At 38.4% G+C, this 17424-nt stretch overlaps 1 protein-coding gene across 2 annotated transcripts in view; it reads left to right on the top strand.

The window, feature by feature from the left end:
• Positions 1-10128: 10128 nt before the first annotated feature.
• Positions 10129-17424, top strand: part of OTUD4 (OTU deubiquitinase 4) — a 45904-nt gene continuing 38608 nt past the window's right edge. The window contains exons 1-3 of one of the 2 annotated variants that reach the window (XM_070757763.1): positions 10129-10757; positions 15822-15905; positions 17012-17062. In XM_070757763.1, coding sequence (XP_070613864.1) covers positions 10590-10757; positions 15822-15905; positions 17012-17062 — 303 coding nt within the window. In that variant the 5' untranslated portion in view covers positions 10129-10589. The remainder of the gene's footprint in view (positions 10758-15821; positions 15906-17011; positions 17063-17424) is intronic. The other variant, XM_070757764.1, reaches the window with a different exon arrangement.

The raw sequence follows: 17424 nt of genomic DNA, 5'->3' as shown, positions 1-17424 counted from the left end.
TCAAAAATATTAATTAAAAAAAATACTTTGCTGATTTTCCCCCTATACCATGGTTTTTCCCGCCCGATGACGTCATATGTCATCGCCAAACTTTTATCCGCCTTTAATAAATATTTTATTTAATAAACTTTAATAAAGAAACTTTAATAAAGAAACATGGTGAGTGATAATCTAAATGGTTGCTAAGGGAATGGGAAATTGTAATTTAAGGGTTTAAAGTGTTAAGGGAAGGCTTGTGATACTGTTCATAGCCACAAATAGTGTATTTACTTCCGCATCTCTACTTCGCGGAAATTCGACTTTCGCGGGTGGTCTTGGAAGGCATCCCCCGCGAAAGTCGAGGGAACACTGTATACCAAAATTTTTAAAAACCTGCTTATTTCTTCCCTGGGTAGCTACTTAATGTGGCACAGCTTTACAAAATGTGACACAACTTTAAGGAAGCTAAACTGTGATCTGAGCTATTCAGTGACTAATAATGAGGAGAGGCATAATAGCTTTTTCCCACACAAGAATCACATCATTAAGACTGAATTCATCCTTGTGGCCTATGTTCCTGGAATGTGCGAAGAATTAATTAGCACATAAAAACAGGTAAGAGAAACAATTCTGGCAGCTTTCAAAGAAAGAGGTGCCAGGCATGATAAGAAGAAAAGCTTGAAAGAAAAGGAACAAAGTGCTGTACAGAGAAACTTTTAATTCGCTTGGATAGCTGCCAGTCAGTTGCCCCCTTAAGCAAACCACAAATTTGTTAAGTCTCAGGAATTATTTTTTAAGTGGATTCAAGTAAGACTCGTTGGAAAGTGGATGAAGCAGGGAGGAACAGTTCCAGTTTGTGCATTGAGTGAGAACATCAGCTGAAAAGCTGACATTGTTAGAAAGAGGTTTGGGGTGGGGGATAAATAAGCTGATCAGGGGGCTATTTTAACAACAGCATTGTGTATTGTGGGACAATCCAAATTTTATTTATGAAATGTATTTGCCACTCATTCCAACAACTCTTGGGCGGTTTACAACATAAAACATATATTGCAACGATCAGAACTAGTTTTACTAATATTTTATTTTTCGAACAGTTTTGAATATTGCATGCAGACCTACTGGAAGCAGGGAACAAGGAACTTAGAATGGGTCAGAAGCTCTTTGGTAGCTTAGCAACTGGAACAAAGTGTTTCTACTTGGGAAACTACATGTTAAATGACTACACGTTTGGGAAGGGGACAAACCAAACTAAAAAGTAGGATAAAACGAAAGGAAGAAAAGAAAGAAAGAAAAAAGTGGTCGAGTTAAAAAAAACACATTGCATTTCCATATCAATAGTTCTACCTTTAAAACTTTTTATTTACTTTATTTTATTTATTTGTTTTGTCAAGTATGTATTGGTAGTATACAAAGATATAACAATGTTTATAAACGGGGTGGACAAAAAATGGAAACACTTGACTTTTTGGCATCATAATGTTTGAACATGTTCAAATCAATCAAAACTTGACATATTTTAATGTTTTTTTTTAAAAAAAATCTGTTATTTGATATGTTTTTTAAAACTATCTTTTGTTTTTTTACAGAAATTTAAGGAAATTGGTTATAACTTTCTAGAAATGGCAGACGTCTCAGACTTTCAAAGAGGCCAAATTGTTGGTGCTCGATTGGCATGCGCTAGTGTAACAGAAAGTGCCCGAATGTTTGGCGTTTCAAGAGGTCATGTCTCAAAAGTAATGACTGCTTTTGAAAGAGAAGAGAAAACATCCTCAGCCAAGCACAGATCTGGTCAAAAGTCGAAGTAGTCTGAGAAAGACCGTCGGACTCTAAAGTGAATTGTTAGAGCCGATCGCCAGACCACAGCTCGTAAAATCACTGCAGAGCTCAATAGACACGTACAGAACCCAGTTCCACAAAAACTGTTCGAAGGGAGCTTCACAAATCTGGATTCCATGGAAGAGCTGCAAGGTGTTTCCATTTTTGTGTCCACCCCCTGTACATAATAATAATAATAATAATAATAATAATAATAATAATAATAATAATAATTTATTAGATTTGTATGCCGCCCCTTTCCGAAGACTCGGGGCGGCTCACAACAAATGATACTAATAAGAGAAAAACGTTAGGACAGGGGATGGAAGGCATACTGGTGCATTTATGCACGTCCATTACTGACCTCTTAGGAATCGGGAGAGGTCAAGAGTAGATAGTCTAAGGGTAAAGTTTTGGGGTTTAGGTGATGATACTAAAGAGTCCGGTAGTGAGTTCCATGCACTAAGTATTTGGTTACTAAAGTTGTATTTCCTGCAGTCGAGTTTAGAGAGATTTACTTTACGTTTGTATCTGTTGTGTGCTCATGTGTTGTTGTGGTTGAAGCTGAAGTAGTCGTTGACAGGAAGGATGTTGTAGCAGATGATTTTATGGGCTATGCTTAGGTCGCATTTAAGGCAACATAGTTCTCAGCTTTCTAAACCTAGGATATACTACTTACATTTATATAAGTTTTAATATTTATATATTTAATAATATAAATAATATTGAAATAAATATTTATATAAGTTTTAATATAATATTTTTATATAGTATCAACTACTAATACTTGAGTAATAATCTTGGAGGCATTTGTTTTTCAGTTACATGTCATTTATTAATATTGCTTCTTCATTGCTTATTTGACCCCTATGACAATCATTAAGTGTTGTACCACATGATTCTTGACAAATGTATATTTTATTTTATGTACGCTGAGAGCATATGCACCAAGACAAATTCCTTGTGTGTCCAATCACACTTGGCCAATAAAAATTCAATTCTATTCTATTCTATATCAGTTTTATTTGGGATTAGGTTTAAATATGAAAATGTTTATGTAGGGTGACTTGTAGAATGCAGAAGGAGTAGGCATACATACTAATGATAGTCCCAGACTTGTATTCCCAAAAGATTGAGAGATAAAAAATGTACCCTACAGTGTGACTTTCTTACAAGATTACTGGCAAATGAAAACATGTGATTGCTTTCGTCATATTCCCTATCAACATATCAAAATATGTACTGTTATCTTACTGATACGTACTGTGCATGGTAATTTGGCTATTGAAAAGCTCTGTTAGCTACACAAACTGGGATTGCACACTATTAAATCCTTCAAGCTTTCATCGGTGTCTTGTGGCTTCCAGATGCAATTCTAGTAATGGAAAATGAGATCATCCATGGTGTGATGGTTATTCATCAGGGAGAAAATGGTGCAACTGATATCATCATTACATCATCTTTCTCTCTGCCTCTCATTGCAGCAGATAGTGAAAACACCTATTGAAAGTCAGCCCCAAATTATTTTATCTTCTCCTTCTGCAGGCTCTGCTTATATATAAAGGTCTGGAATGCCATTTCTGCTCCATTAAAATTTAAAATCCAAAACTGGAATAACGAATCCAAAGATAATTTTTGTGCATATTATCTCTTTCTAATTCTATAAAAATTCTATATTCTATAATTCTATATTCTATAAAAATTCTATATTCTATAAAAATTCTATATTCTATAAAAATTCTATTAAAAACCCCAATATTAAAAATCAAAACTATAATTTGATTTGAAAACTATATTTGATATAATAATGTATTAAACTAATAATTCCACAGTTAAAAAAGATTTATTGAAGGTTCTAAGTACCAAAAGCAGCTCAACATGCGAGAACCATTTCCCTGAACTAATATGTCATGCTAAGCAATTGTTTTCCCATTTTTATAAAGCAATATTGCAGAGCAGTAAAATACACGTGGCTAGTATGAGTAATTTTTGCTCTTTTTTTAGGTTCTCTAGATTTCAACCTTTTAGAAACTTCATCAGGACACAGAAACAGATCAGGAATAATTCAAGAAATTACTAACAACCTTTGTACAGATCATGCTAAAGTATAGTTGTAATCAGATTGCATAAATTTTTTTGAATTTGGGCCTAACAGAAAACTATTTTTTTGGTATTATTGTCATTAAATTTTTATTTATTTTCTTTCTTTCTTTCTTTCTTTCTTTCTTTCTTTCTTTCTTTCTTTCTTTCTTTCTTTCTTTCTTTCTTTCTTTCTTTCTTTCTTTCTTTCTTTAGTTAGTTAGTTAGTTAGTTAGTCCAATACATAATACACATTGAAGAGAAAGATATGTAATAATGTAAGTAAAGAAAAGAATAGAAGAAAAGATATAAAAGTATAGGTGAACATATTTGAAAGGAAGAAAAGATAAATGAGATAAGGAGAGACAATTGGACAGGGGACGGAAGGCACACTGGTGCACTTATGCACGCCCCTTACTGACCTCTAAGGAACCTGGAGAGGTCAATCGTGGATAGTCTAAGGGAAAAATGTTGGGGGTTAGGGGTTGACACTAGTGAGTCAGATAATGAGTTCCACGCTTCCACAACTCGGTTGCTGAAGTCATATTTTTTACAGTCAAGTTTGGAGCGGTTAATATTAAGTTTGAATCTGTTCCATGCTCTTGTGTTGTTGCGATTGAAGCTGAAATAGTCGTTGACAGGTAGAACGTTGCAGCATATGATCTTGTGGGCAATACTTAGATCGTGTTTTAGACGTCGTAGTTCTAAGCTTTCTAGACCTAGGATTGATAGTCTGCTTTCGTAGGGTATTCTGTTTCGAGTAGAGGAGTGAAGGGCTCTTCCGGTGAAGTATCTTTGGACATTTTCAACGGTGTTGATGTCCGAGATGTGGTATGGGCTCCAGACAGATGAACTGTATTCAAGGATGGGTCTCAGTAGTATCCAATTGTGTATTTAATAGGATTTCCTTTGGTCAAATAATATATTTCAATTTTGTAACAGATTTTTTAAGTCTGTGGAAATGATTGCCAAGATTTCTCAAAATAAAACAAGGTTTAGGGCCATAATTTACTGGAAAACCTTGGCAGATTAAGTCATCTCCACAGAAAACAAACCAAGCCCGCTTTGTTGCATTTCTAGTTCACATTTGTTTAAAAAACCCCACCAAACTATTTTTCATTATGCTAAATAAACAACTAGGCAAAGCCCTGATTGATTTGGCATGCTATTTGTACATCCAGGGAGTTTAGTCAATGCAGTGATGAAAATAACTAGGTTGCTTGCATCTTTTCCTTTCAAAAATATTTAAAAATATAAATTCTTTCACTTTCTTAAATACGGGTAGTTATAAGTAAGAGGCATACTAGTTGCCTTTTTATATAGAGCTCCAGCTCTTATTGAATCATGTTTAAGTACAATGTGTTCTTACTTATTTTACTGTAGATATTTTGATTTCTATATCATGGAATTTTAATCATTATTTGAACTCCTTGGCAGATTCAGTCATATATCAACTCAATAGATGAAAAAGAGTAGAAAAAAGATCTGCTAGTCCTCATTTTCTTACTGCCCACTTCTTTAATAATTGTCTCTTCTACAATTGTGGTCTTGGTAGGGAGTGTTGATATTAGACCTCTTGTAGCAGTGCAAGGGATGCCAAACTGATTATGCATTTAATCCTGCCTCTAGCTCATTCTGCTCATTTTCTACACAAGGTCCACAATCAAAATACAGTGGTACCTCTACCCAAGGGTGGGCTACTGGCCGGACGGGAGGGGGGGAACACAGTGGGGTAGCAAAAATGGAGTTCCACCCCAGAGCACCCAATTTGCACTGAAAGATGTTGAAAGAAAATGCATAAGCCACGCCCACAGTGTGGTAGTAAAAAATTTGGTAGCCCTTCACTGCCTCTACCTACAAACACCTCTACTTATGAACTTTTCTAGATAAGAACCGGGTGTTCAAGATTTTTTTGCCTTTTCTTAAGAACCATTTTCCACTTACGAACCTGAGCCTCCGAAACTGTACTGGTGGGTATCCATTCTGCCTGAATTGTTCATGTAGAACCTACTCTCCAGTTATTTTGCTTGCTGGGTACGACAGTGGGTTCTCACACTGGTAGTGTTCTGATACAACTCTTTTTTTTATTTTCTCCTTTCTGCTTTGCTTCTCCCAAAACGTTTTATGACATTTTGTGTGATTAAGAAATTCAGAGTTTTTGAAAGGTTACACTTTTTGTGACTTGGGAAGTCACCCCAGCAAAGAGCACAGAAAGTATTTGTCCCTTATTAAGCATTTGAGTACTAGGCATACTTTTCCTGACCTGCTCTACTAAGGTCCCATTGTGTTAAATCTTTTACACTGAAGAATAACTGGTTTTGAAAAAGAACTGAGAAATTCCTTTCTTCTAACTAAAAAAGAACAGGTTATAAATATTTCTCTATAAATATGGTTCTTTTATAGGCTACTGATAACAAATGTTAGTTTCTCAGTTGCCTTTCTAACCTTCTGTATGAAATGGTTTTAAGATACTAATTTAGAAAGATTATTACTATGGTCCTTTAGGTCACAAAGTCAGGCCTACAAATGTGAGCTAGTATCATGAGTTGTTAGAACAGAAATAGAAATTATAGCAAAGTCGGAACCAGAGATAGCTATTGTTCTGCCGGGCTCTCTGATAGGAGCCTCCCAAAAATTCAAGGGTACGAATTTCAGACACACACTCACATGTTTGAAAATTCAAAACAATGTTCTTTATCACAAAAGTCAAAATAAACTAAGCACTCTTTTTGTATTGCAAAGAGCACTCTTCCCAAAACAACTGGGTGGTCTGTACAATTTCCCTTAAGCAGTCATTAAGTACTTAGCCAGCAGCTGTGGAGAAACTTCACACCCTTCTTCTTTCCAGGAAGTGAGACACACACACACACACACACACACATGTTGCTCTGATTTGGTTTCAAAGGCGTGAAAAAGCAACAAAGTCCAGCACACAAGATTCCTGACGAACTGTGAACAGATATTCTTCCACAATGGCCAAACCCACATGTTGCTATTTATAGCAGCAGCCCTAATTACTGGAGCCCCACCCAAACACAGGTGGCCTCCCTTATTTCCTGTAATATGTTCTTACTTGGTCTCTTCTATGCATAATTCTGCGCTTGCGTGGGTCCAAAATGTCATCATCTGAAGCAATAGAAGATAAAGAAGATTGACTGCCTTGGCTGTATGCCAAGCCCTCCTCTGCCGAGTCACTCCCACTTTCTTCTTCGTCCGAAGAAACTAAACTCTGAACTGATTCTGTCGGCAATAACACAGGCCTGTGACATGTTGAAGTTTCCCCTGCATCCACCTCCCCATTCCCTGGGGCAGGAGCTGGGCCAGAGCCAACCACAACTATGAACACATCTGGTTATAAAATCTTATTTCTGTATAATTACTAGAAAGTAGTATTTTCAGGTTTTAACTCTTATACATTTCCTTAAAAAAAATATCCTATTCTGAAGTGCAAACCATGGCTTCAAAGGTGGCCTGCCCTATTGCTCTATATCGGTATTTTTCAACCTGGACAAACTACAAGATGTGTGGATTTCAACTCCCAGAATTCCCAGCCACACATCTTAATTTGTCAAGGTGCATAAATTGATTACATACAGAATTTATGTATGATTACTGGTTCTTCTATTTTGGTACTGTCTACATTTATGACATGATAGCATGTTTTATTTTGGTTTGAGCATTTTAAAGTATGTACATATAAAAATTAAACAAGAATTAAAAGAAATGTTAATTAAATAACTATATTTGAGGTTTTATTAAATAATAGGACCAAAACATGGTATTATTTGTCTTAAGGATCTCTTAAATTTAAAGAGTGTAAACTATATTGATTTTTGGTTTTCACAGAAAGAGAAACAAAGATAGTTATTTCAATTGCAACGTCCTGCCTGTCAATGACTACTTCAGCTTCAACCGCAACAACACAAGAGCACGCAACAAATTCAAACTTAATATTAATCGCTCCAAGCTTGACTGTAAAAAATATGACTTTAGCAATCGAGTTGTCGAAGCGTGGAACTCATTACCGGACTCAGTAGTGTCAACCCCTAGCCACCAACATTTCTCCCTTAGACTATCCACGATTGACCTCTCCAGGTTCCTAAGAGGTCAGTAAGGGGCGTACATAAGTGCACTAGCCTGCCTTTTGTCCCCTGTCCAATTGTCTCTCCTTATCTCATATCTCATATATCTTTTCTTCCTTTCATATATCTTCTCCTCTACTTTTATATCTTTTCTTTATATATAATACTTCCTGTCTATCCTCTTCAATATGTATTGTGTATTGGACAAAATAAATAAATAAGTAAGTAAATAAGTAAATAAATAAATAAAAATAAAATAAAATATTTCTTCTCTTTTGCTCTAGTCTGTAGGACTTGGGTGCCATCTAGAGTCTATAAAGTATTATAGAAACTATAGTACAGTACTGTATCATGAAAAGCAGTTAGCCATATGAAAAATTCTGATGTCTAGATATTTGGACTTCAAGTCCCAGAATTCCCCAGCCAGCTGGCTGGGAACTTCTGGGAGTTGAAGTCCAGATATCTTCAAGTTGTGAAGGTTGGGAAACACTGGTCTATACCACAGGTTTTTTTTTAAAAAAAATTAATTAAAAAATACTTCATTTTTCTATACGTTTTTCCCCGCCCAATGACATCATACGTCATCACCAAACTAATAATTTTTGCAAATAAATAACAAAAAAATAATTATTGTTAATAAATAATTATGTTTATAAATATCAGGATCACTAAGTGTCTTATTCAATGGTGAGTACCAGTAATAATGGTGAGTAGTTGTTAAGGGAATGGGAAATGGTAATTTAGGGGCTTAAAGTGTTAAGGGAAGGCTTGTGATACTGTCCATAGCCAAAAATGGTGTATTTACTTCCGCATCTCTACCTTGTGGAAATTCGACTTTCGCGGGTGGTCTTGGAACGCATCCCGCGCGAAAATCGAGGGAACATTGCAACACCTTTTCCAACATAGGCCTAAGTGTTCATGAGCTGTATTGTACATCTGATGAACTGAAACTGCCTTTCACAAAGTTTATGTCTTTTAATAAATTTGTTTCTAGGATATCTGATGCTTTTTAAAGAATTAGACACCACTGAATGGAAGGGGGAAAATGTGCAAACAGCTCTGTGTGATCTTTTTATTCAATGCATAGTGTGTGTCTGGATCATGGTCGATCCACCTTGGTCGCTTGAAGGTGCCTGGAGTGGAAATCCACGTATCTTCCAAACATACATTGGCTGCTGATCAGTTTCCAGTCACAATTCAAAGTGTTGGTCATGACCTTTAAAGCCCTACATGGCATTGGACCAGAGTACCTCTGGAACCGCCTGCTACCGTACGAATCCCAGCGGCCGATAAGGTCCTACAGAGTTGGCCTTCTCTGGGTCCCGTCGACTAAATAATGTCATCTGGTGGGCCCCAGGGGAAGAGCCTTCTCTGTGGCGGCCCTGGCCCTCTGGAATCAACTCCCCCCGGCGATTAGAACTGCTCCCACCCTCGTCTTCCGTAAACTACTTAAGACCCACCTATACCGCCAGGCATGGGGGATTTGAGACATCTTTCCCCCAGGCTTATTATAATTTATGTTTGGTATGTATGTGCTGTTTGGTTTTTAATTATGATAGGGTTTTTAGTTTTTTAATATTAGATTTGTGCCATTATAATATTGTTTTTATCGTTGTTGTGAGCCGCCCCGACTCTTCGGAGAGGGGCGGCATACAAATCTAATAAATTATTATTAATTATTATTATCCAAGGTCGAGAAACGCTGAATTGTGTGGTTCATTCTCTTTCTCTCTTCCTTCCTCCCTCTTTCTTTTTTTCTTCCTTTCTCCCTCTCTCTTCCTTCCTATCTTTTTTCTCTCTTCCTCCCTCCCTCTTTCTCTTTCTTTCTTTTGAGCTGAAACAGTTCAGTTGGGCATGTTATGGAAAGGCAACCGCAGGATATGTAAAGCTCCGCGGTGCGTACACAAATCAAACAGCTCCCTTTAGATCCCTCTTCCGACCAATCGGACGGAAGGTAATCACAGCAAGCGCCAAGGTCACCAAAACCACTCAGCAATTCCCGCCCGCCCAGCCCGCTTCCCGCCCGCCCAGCCCGCTTCCCTCACGGTTAAGGAAGCCCGCCAGACAGGGCGGGAAGAAGTGGGCGGGACTGTTCTCCCCCTCCCTTCACGCCGTTGCCCACTTCCGGCCGGGCTCGAACTACAACTCCCAGAAAACCTTGCGAGTTGCCGGTCTGGCTCTGAAAGTGAAAACAAACTTTTTCAGGGTTTTCAGTGGGGAAACGCCGCAGGTTTCGTTTCCGAGTGTGGGAAGCTCGGAGACGCGCCAAAGCTGCCGCCGCCGCCGGGAGCTCGTTTGAAGAGGGAGGGCGCGCTGGGGTTAGTGGAGGTTACAGGCCTGGCAGAGGAGGAGGCCGAAGAAGGGAAAAAAGCAGCTCCCCCGACGTCTCCGGTTCTAGCGGCGCCTCTTTGCAGGTCCCACATGTGAGCTCGGCGCCTCCCGCTGCACCAGCCGCCGTCTTGGCAAACGCCTCTCGCCTTAGGACCGCTTTTTTCGGCGGGTTGCTTTCCATGCCGGGCGCCCGGTGTTAAATAGCCGCCTAGTTTCTTTTTTTTTTTCCAACCATGTGGGGCTAATTTAAAGGTGGGCGGGTGGAAGAAAAGGGCTGCTTCTCTGGAGCAAGGAACCAACATGGAGGAGGCGACGGCGACCGGCGGCGAGGAGGAGCAGAGCCGCCTGGGCAACGGCGTGGGGAGCCCCGCCGAGGCTGCCATGGACAGCTACTTGCGATCTCAGGGACTGTACCGCAAGCGGGTGGCCAAGGACGGCTCGTGCCTCTTCCGAGCCGTGGCCGAGCAGGTAAACATCTACCTACCTACCTAATCTCTCTCTCTGTATCTAATCTGTCTGCCTGCCTGCCTCTCTAATTTTTCTCTCTCTCTCTAATCTATCTCTCTATCTAATCTATCTACCTACCTACCTACCTGCCTTATCTATCTCTATCTCTCTATCTTATATCTCTATCTAATCTACCTACCTACCTACCTTCTCTATCTCTATCTCTCTATCTTATCTCTATCTAATCTACCTACCTACCTATCTATCTATCTATCTATCTATCTATCTATCTATCTATCTATCTATCTATCTATCTATCTATCTATCTATCTAATCTCTCTCTCTCTAATCAATCTTAACTCTATCTAATTTACCTACCTATCTATCTAATCTCTCTCTTTATGTAATCTCTCTCTCTATTTTATCTATCTAATCTATCTGTCTGCCTGCATGCCTGCCTGTCTAATTTCTCTCTCTCTCTCATCTATCTCTATCTTATCTCTATCTAATATACCTACCTACCTACCTACCTTATCTATCTGTCTGTCTGTCTAATCTTTCTCTCTCTCCAATCTATCTATCTATCTATCAATCAATCAATATCTACCTAATCTCTCTCTCTCTCTCTAATCAATCAATCAATCACTATGCTGGATTTCGTATTTCTTCACCAGTCGGGCGCTTCCCAAGCACCTAGGACTGCGTGATGTAGTGGCGAATTATGTGTGCCGATCCCAGTAAAGCGGCCTTTTGCAATTGACAGATGGAGATTTTGTCAATTCCGATGGTTTTCAAATGTCCGCTGAGATCCTTTGGCACTGCGCCCAGGGTGCCAAGGACCACTGGGACCACTTTCACTGGCTTATGCCAGAGTTGTTGCAGCTCGATTTTTAGATCTTTGTATTTCACTAATTTCTCTAGCTGCTTCTCCTCAATTTTGCTGTCCCCTGGGATTGCAATGTCTATTATTATTATTATTATTATTATTATTATTATTATTATTATTATCATCATCATCATCATCATCATCATCCAAAAAGTGAACTCTATACATACAGAGAAAGGCCTTTTATACAATTAGCCTGGTATAAACAAGGCTCCAATTGCCCCCATTAAAAATCAAATTGCCCTCCCTCCCTCCCCCCTCCCGTGGGGCGTGGGTCCCATGTTGGGAACCAGGAAGTTAAGGTATAAGCCACTTTATAGGGGCAGAAAAATCCACCTGGGAAAGAAAACTCATTCTCACTCTCATCCTAGTTTCTAGGATAGACTGAAATCTTGCTTCTGCATCCAGAAAGTTATTTTGTCCTTAAGTTTCTGTTTCCTGGGGTTGTTTTTATTTTTTTTAAGTGATTCATTTTGTTGGCCTAGGAAAAAAAAAGTGGGGGAGGAGAAGAGATTATGTTTGTATTTTTTGCACTCTGGCCCATTAAAGTCTAATAATTTTATCAGGCGTACATATAAGTGTGAATGCACAGTGCAAAAAAAAAAAAAGGGGGGGACCCCAATGCTTTTAATTTTTGCTATTAAAGTACAAAACTCATTGAAGCTGATTGACTTTGTTTTTCCTATGGCTCAGCAGACTTGCAGCTTATTTGTGGGTCCCCACTGGCATTTAAAATGCAGCCTGCAGGATGTCTGGCCTTTTGAATAAATGAATGCCCCAAGGCAGGGGTCCCCAAACTTGGAAACTTTAAGACTTATGGACTTCAACTCCCATAATTCTCCAGCCAGCATACCTGGCTAGAGAATTCTGGGAGTTGAAGTTTACAAGTCTTAAAATTGCCAGGTTTGAAGACCTCTGCCCCAAGGGCTGCTTTAATTTAGGCTACCTTCCTGTAGCCCTAATGACTAGGCACTTTTTTTAAAAAAAAATAAAGGGCAGGAATGGAAAGCTTTCCAGAATATTGATATGCTTTCACTTTCAGCCACATAACATTAGATTCTGATATGAAAGTGGTACTCGATGACCAGAGAGAGGGATTATCAGGTCTGAGATACTTTAGGATGGTTCCCGAGAAGAGTTAATATTCATCAAGAAGTCCTTGGTTTGACTTGCATGTCCTTTGTGGAATTTATGAGATAAGCAGCTGGACCCAAATCAGCATGGCTTTACTGAAGGCAAATCATGTCAGACTAATCTCATTGATTTATTTGACTATGTCACAAAGGTGTTGGATGAAGGTGGTGCCGTGGATATTGCCTATCTAGACTTCAGCAAAGCCTTTGATATGGTTCCACATAAAGAGATGATAGATAAATTAGTGAAGATTTGACTTAATCCCTGGATAGTTCAGTGGATTTCAAGCTGGCTGAAGCGTAGACATCAGAGAGTTATTCTTAATGGCGAGTATTCTGAGCAGAGACAGGTTACAAGCGGTGTGCCACAAGGTCTGTTCTGGGTTCTATTCTTTTTAATAAGTTTGTGAGTAACATAGGGGAAGGTTTGGTAGGGAAGGTTTGCCTATTTGCCGATGACTCTAAAGTGTGCAATAGGGTTGATATTCCTGGAGGGGTCTGTAATATGGTAAATGATTTAGCTTTACTAGATAAAAGGTCAAAGCAATGGAAACTGCAGTTTAATGTTTTCAAATGTAAAATAATGCACTTAGGGAAAAGGAATCCTCAATCTGAGTATTGCATTGGCAGTTCTGTGTTAGCAAAAACTTCAGAAGAGAAGGATTTAGGGGAAGTGATTTCTGACAGTCTCAAAATGGGTGAGCAGTGTAGTCGGGCAGTAGGAAAAGCAAGTAGGATGCTTGGCTGCATAGCTAGAGGTATAACAAGCAGGAAGAGGGATATTGTGATCCTCTTATATAGAGCGCTGGTGAGATCATATTTGGAATACTGTGTTCAGTTCTGGAGACCTCACCTACAAAAAGATATTGACAAAATTGAACGGGTCCAAAGACGGGCTACCAAAAACGGTGGAAGGTCTTAAGCATAAAACGTATCAGGAAAGACTTAATGAACTCAATCTGTATAGTCTGGAGGACAGAAGGAAAAGGGGGGACATGGTCGAAACATTTAAATACGTCAAAGGGTTAAATAAGGTCCAGGAGGGAAGTGTTTTTAATAGGAAAGTGAACACAAGAACAAGGGGACACAATCTGAAGTTAGTTGCGGGAAAGATCAAAAGCAACGTGAGAAAATATTATTTTACTGAAAGAGTAGTAGATCCTTGGAACAAACTTCCAGCAGACGTGGTTGGTAAATCCACAGTAACTGAATTTAAACATGCCTGGGTAAACATAGATCCATCCTAAGATAAAATACAGAAAATAGTATAAGGGCAGACTAGATGGATCATGAGGTCTTTTTCTGCCGTCAGTCTCCTATGTTTCTATGTTTATATGAGATACTGTAGGATGGTTCTCGAGAAGAGTTAATATTCATCAAGAAGTCCTTGGTTTGACTTGCATGTCCTTTGTGGAATTTATGAGATAAGCAACTGTGTTTCCGCCAGTTTCTTTGAATTCCATCTCTGTAACTCACAGAGCACAGGGTCAGGGAAGGGAAATTATTCGAACTGTAGTCCCAAATAGGTGAATGCCATTATATTGCCTGTCATTATATTGCCTGTAATAGATTGTAGTTAATTAGAATCATAGAAGATTGATGGCAGAAAAAGACCTCACGGTCCATCTAGGTTTCATTAGGACTTTGCATGATAAAACAATGTCCTGCTGCTTTGAAAACATACACAAAGCCAGTTAAATACCAGTCTGTCTTAATACTGACTCATAGATTCATTATATAATCAAACATGTATTAACATGCTCTTTATTCTGTAATGAATAAGTAGCTTTTAAGTGTCTTCACCTTCATCTGATCCTTGAACTTTAAAATTTCAGAAATTAGTTTCTTGAGATTCTGCATTGTTCTATGCTTTTTATTTTAATAATCCTGTAATATATCCACCTGAAAAGTGCTAAAATTGATTTAATATATACTGCATCTATTTATGACGTTGTATGGAATGATAACAGATTTAAGATGTGTTCTGTCGAGGTCTCTGGTAAAATCCTCCCGAAAATTCACAGATACAAATTTCAGACACACGTTTGAAAATTCAAAACAATGTTCTTTATACCAAAAATCCAAATAAACTAAGCACTCTTTTTGTATAGCAAAGAGCACTCGTCTCCAAACAAACTGGTAATTTGTACAAGTCCCTTATCAGTTCTGAGATACTTAGCTTGCAGCTGTGAGGCAATTCACAGTCCTTCTTCTTTCACAAAGTGAAACACACTTTGCTCTGATTTAGTTTCAAAGTGGGGAAAAATAAGTACACAAAGGTTGAAGTCAGCAAGGCAGGCATGAAACACAATGATCAGATAATCCTCCACAATGGCCAAACCAACAGGCTGCTATTTATAGCAGCCTCACTAATTACCACAGCCCCACCCAACCACAGGTGGCCTCATTTTCTTTGATAATAATCTCTCAGTTGTTGCTGCCTATGCATCGCTCTCCGCATGCGTGGCTGTATTATTAACTCTTGTTCCGAATCCAAGGAGGAGCTAGATAATTGATCTCCTTTTGAGCTGTCTGCCACACTCTCCTCCTCCCTGTCACTCATGTCTTCTTGGTCAGAGGAGCCTTCATTAGCAGATTCTACCAGGAGCAAAACAGGCCTGCGGCATGTGGATGTCTCCCCCACATCCACAGTCCTTGGGGCAGGAGCTGGGCCAGAGCTAACCACAACAACATGGGTCCATAATTTCTTTGAATTAACTTCACTAGAAACGTAACTATTGCTAAGCTATATGGTGGTTGAAAAAACAGCCTCAGTTCTGAAGGATAAGAGATCATTTTATTTTTTAATTTCATAGATAAATAAAACAATTAAATATTGTTTGAAATTTAAAAAATAGTGTATTCAAAATATAGATTGGATATGTTATTTTAAATAATCATTTTTGAAAGCTTATTTTGAAATTGCCAGGATCAATTTAATTTATAAATTAAAGCTGAATTTTAGCTCTAATTTAACAACATTTAACTTTAATAACTTTTAGATTTTAAATTGTAAGTAAATATACATTAACTTGGAATTCTTTTTTTTAAATAACTTTTTTCCAGGTTTTCCACTCGCAGTCTCAGCATCTTGATGTTAGGATGGCCTGTATAAACTATCTGCGGAAAAACAGAGAGAAATTTGAAGCGGTAAAAACATTATTGTATTATATCTTGAACACCCGGTTCTTATCTAGAAAATTTGGATTGACCTCCAAGGGCCGGTCACAGACAGCGGGTGGGCCGCATCCGGCCCTCGGGCTAAATCTTGCCCAGGTCTGTTCTAGATGCTAGTCAGAAGTATATAATTTCTGGAGTTTTACTTACAAGTAAATCACTGCAGTTTAATGTTTCCAAATGTAAAATAATGCACTTGGGGAAAAGGAATCCTCAATCTGAGTATTGTATTGGCAGTTCTGTGTTAGCAAAAACTTCAGAAGAAAAGGATTTAGGGGTAGTGATTTCTGACAGTCTCAAAATGGGTGAACAGTGCAGTCAGGCGGTAGGGAAAGCAAGTAGGATGCTTGGCTGCATAGCTAGAGGTATAACAAGCAGGAAGAGGAAGATTATGATCCCGCTATATAGAGTGCTGGTGAGACCACATTTGGAATATTGTGTTCAGTTCTGGAGACCTCACCTACAAAAAGATATTGACAAAATTGAACGGGTCCAAAGACGGGCTACAAAAACGGTGGAAGGTCTTAAGCATAAAACATATCAGGAAAGACTTAATGAACTCAATCTGTATAGTCTGGAGGACAGAAGGAAAAGGGGGGACATGATCGAAACATTTAAATACGTCAAAGGGTTAAATAAGGTTCAGGAGGGAAGTGTTTTTAATAGGAAAGTGAACACAAGGACAAGGGGACACAATCTGAAGTTAGTTGGGGGAAAGATCAAAAGCAACATGAGAAAATATTATTTTACTGAAAGAGTAGTAGATCCTTGGAACAAACTTCCAGCAGACGTGGTTGGTAAATCCACAGTAACTGAATTTAAACATGCCTGGGATAAACATATATCCATCCTAAGATAAAATACAGAAAATAGTATAAGAGCAGACTAGATGGACCATGAGGTCTTTTTCTGCCGTCAGACTTCTATGTTTCTATAAGTCTTCACAATATGAAGATTAGAAGTAAGAATCCTTGATCAAATGTTTTTACAGAAGTGAGTGTTGTTATCTTTACTTAGGAGAAGAAATTGGATGTTTCATCACACTGCTAATAATACTTCTTCATGTTCATGCTTTACAGTTTATAGAAGGATCATTTGAGGAATATCTGAAGCGTCTGGAAAATCCACAGGTACATACTATCAAATTAACCACATGTATAACATTCGGCTCATCTCATTCCCTTAAGGACTGAATCTCACAAATTAACTTTTTTGGATATTACATATAACGGTGTTTTTCAGGACCTTAAAAACCACTGGGACCACTTTCACTGGCTTATGCCATAGTTGTTGCAGCTCGATTTTTAGAACTTCAACGACAATTATTGTTGTTGTTGTTGTTATTGGTATTGGTATTATTATTTATTAGATTTGTATGCCGCCCCTCTCCGTAGACTCGGGCCGGCTTACAACAACTCGGGGCGGCTTACAGCATATACAATACTAGTATATAACTCTTATTACATCCACTGCAACCACTAAGTACAGACCA

This window comes from Erythrolamprus reginae, chromosome 7 (genome assembly GCF_031021105.1).
Source record: "Erythrolamprus reginae isolate rEryReg1 chromosome 7, rEryReg1.hap1, whole genome shotgun sequence".
NCBI lineage: Eukaryota > Metazoa > Chordata > Lepidosauria > Squamata > Dipsadidae > Erythrolamprus > Erythrolamprus reginae.
This window is presented reverse-complemented; position numbering and strand designations above follow the sequence as displayed.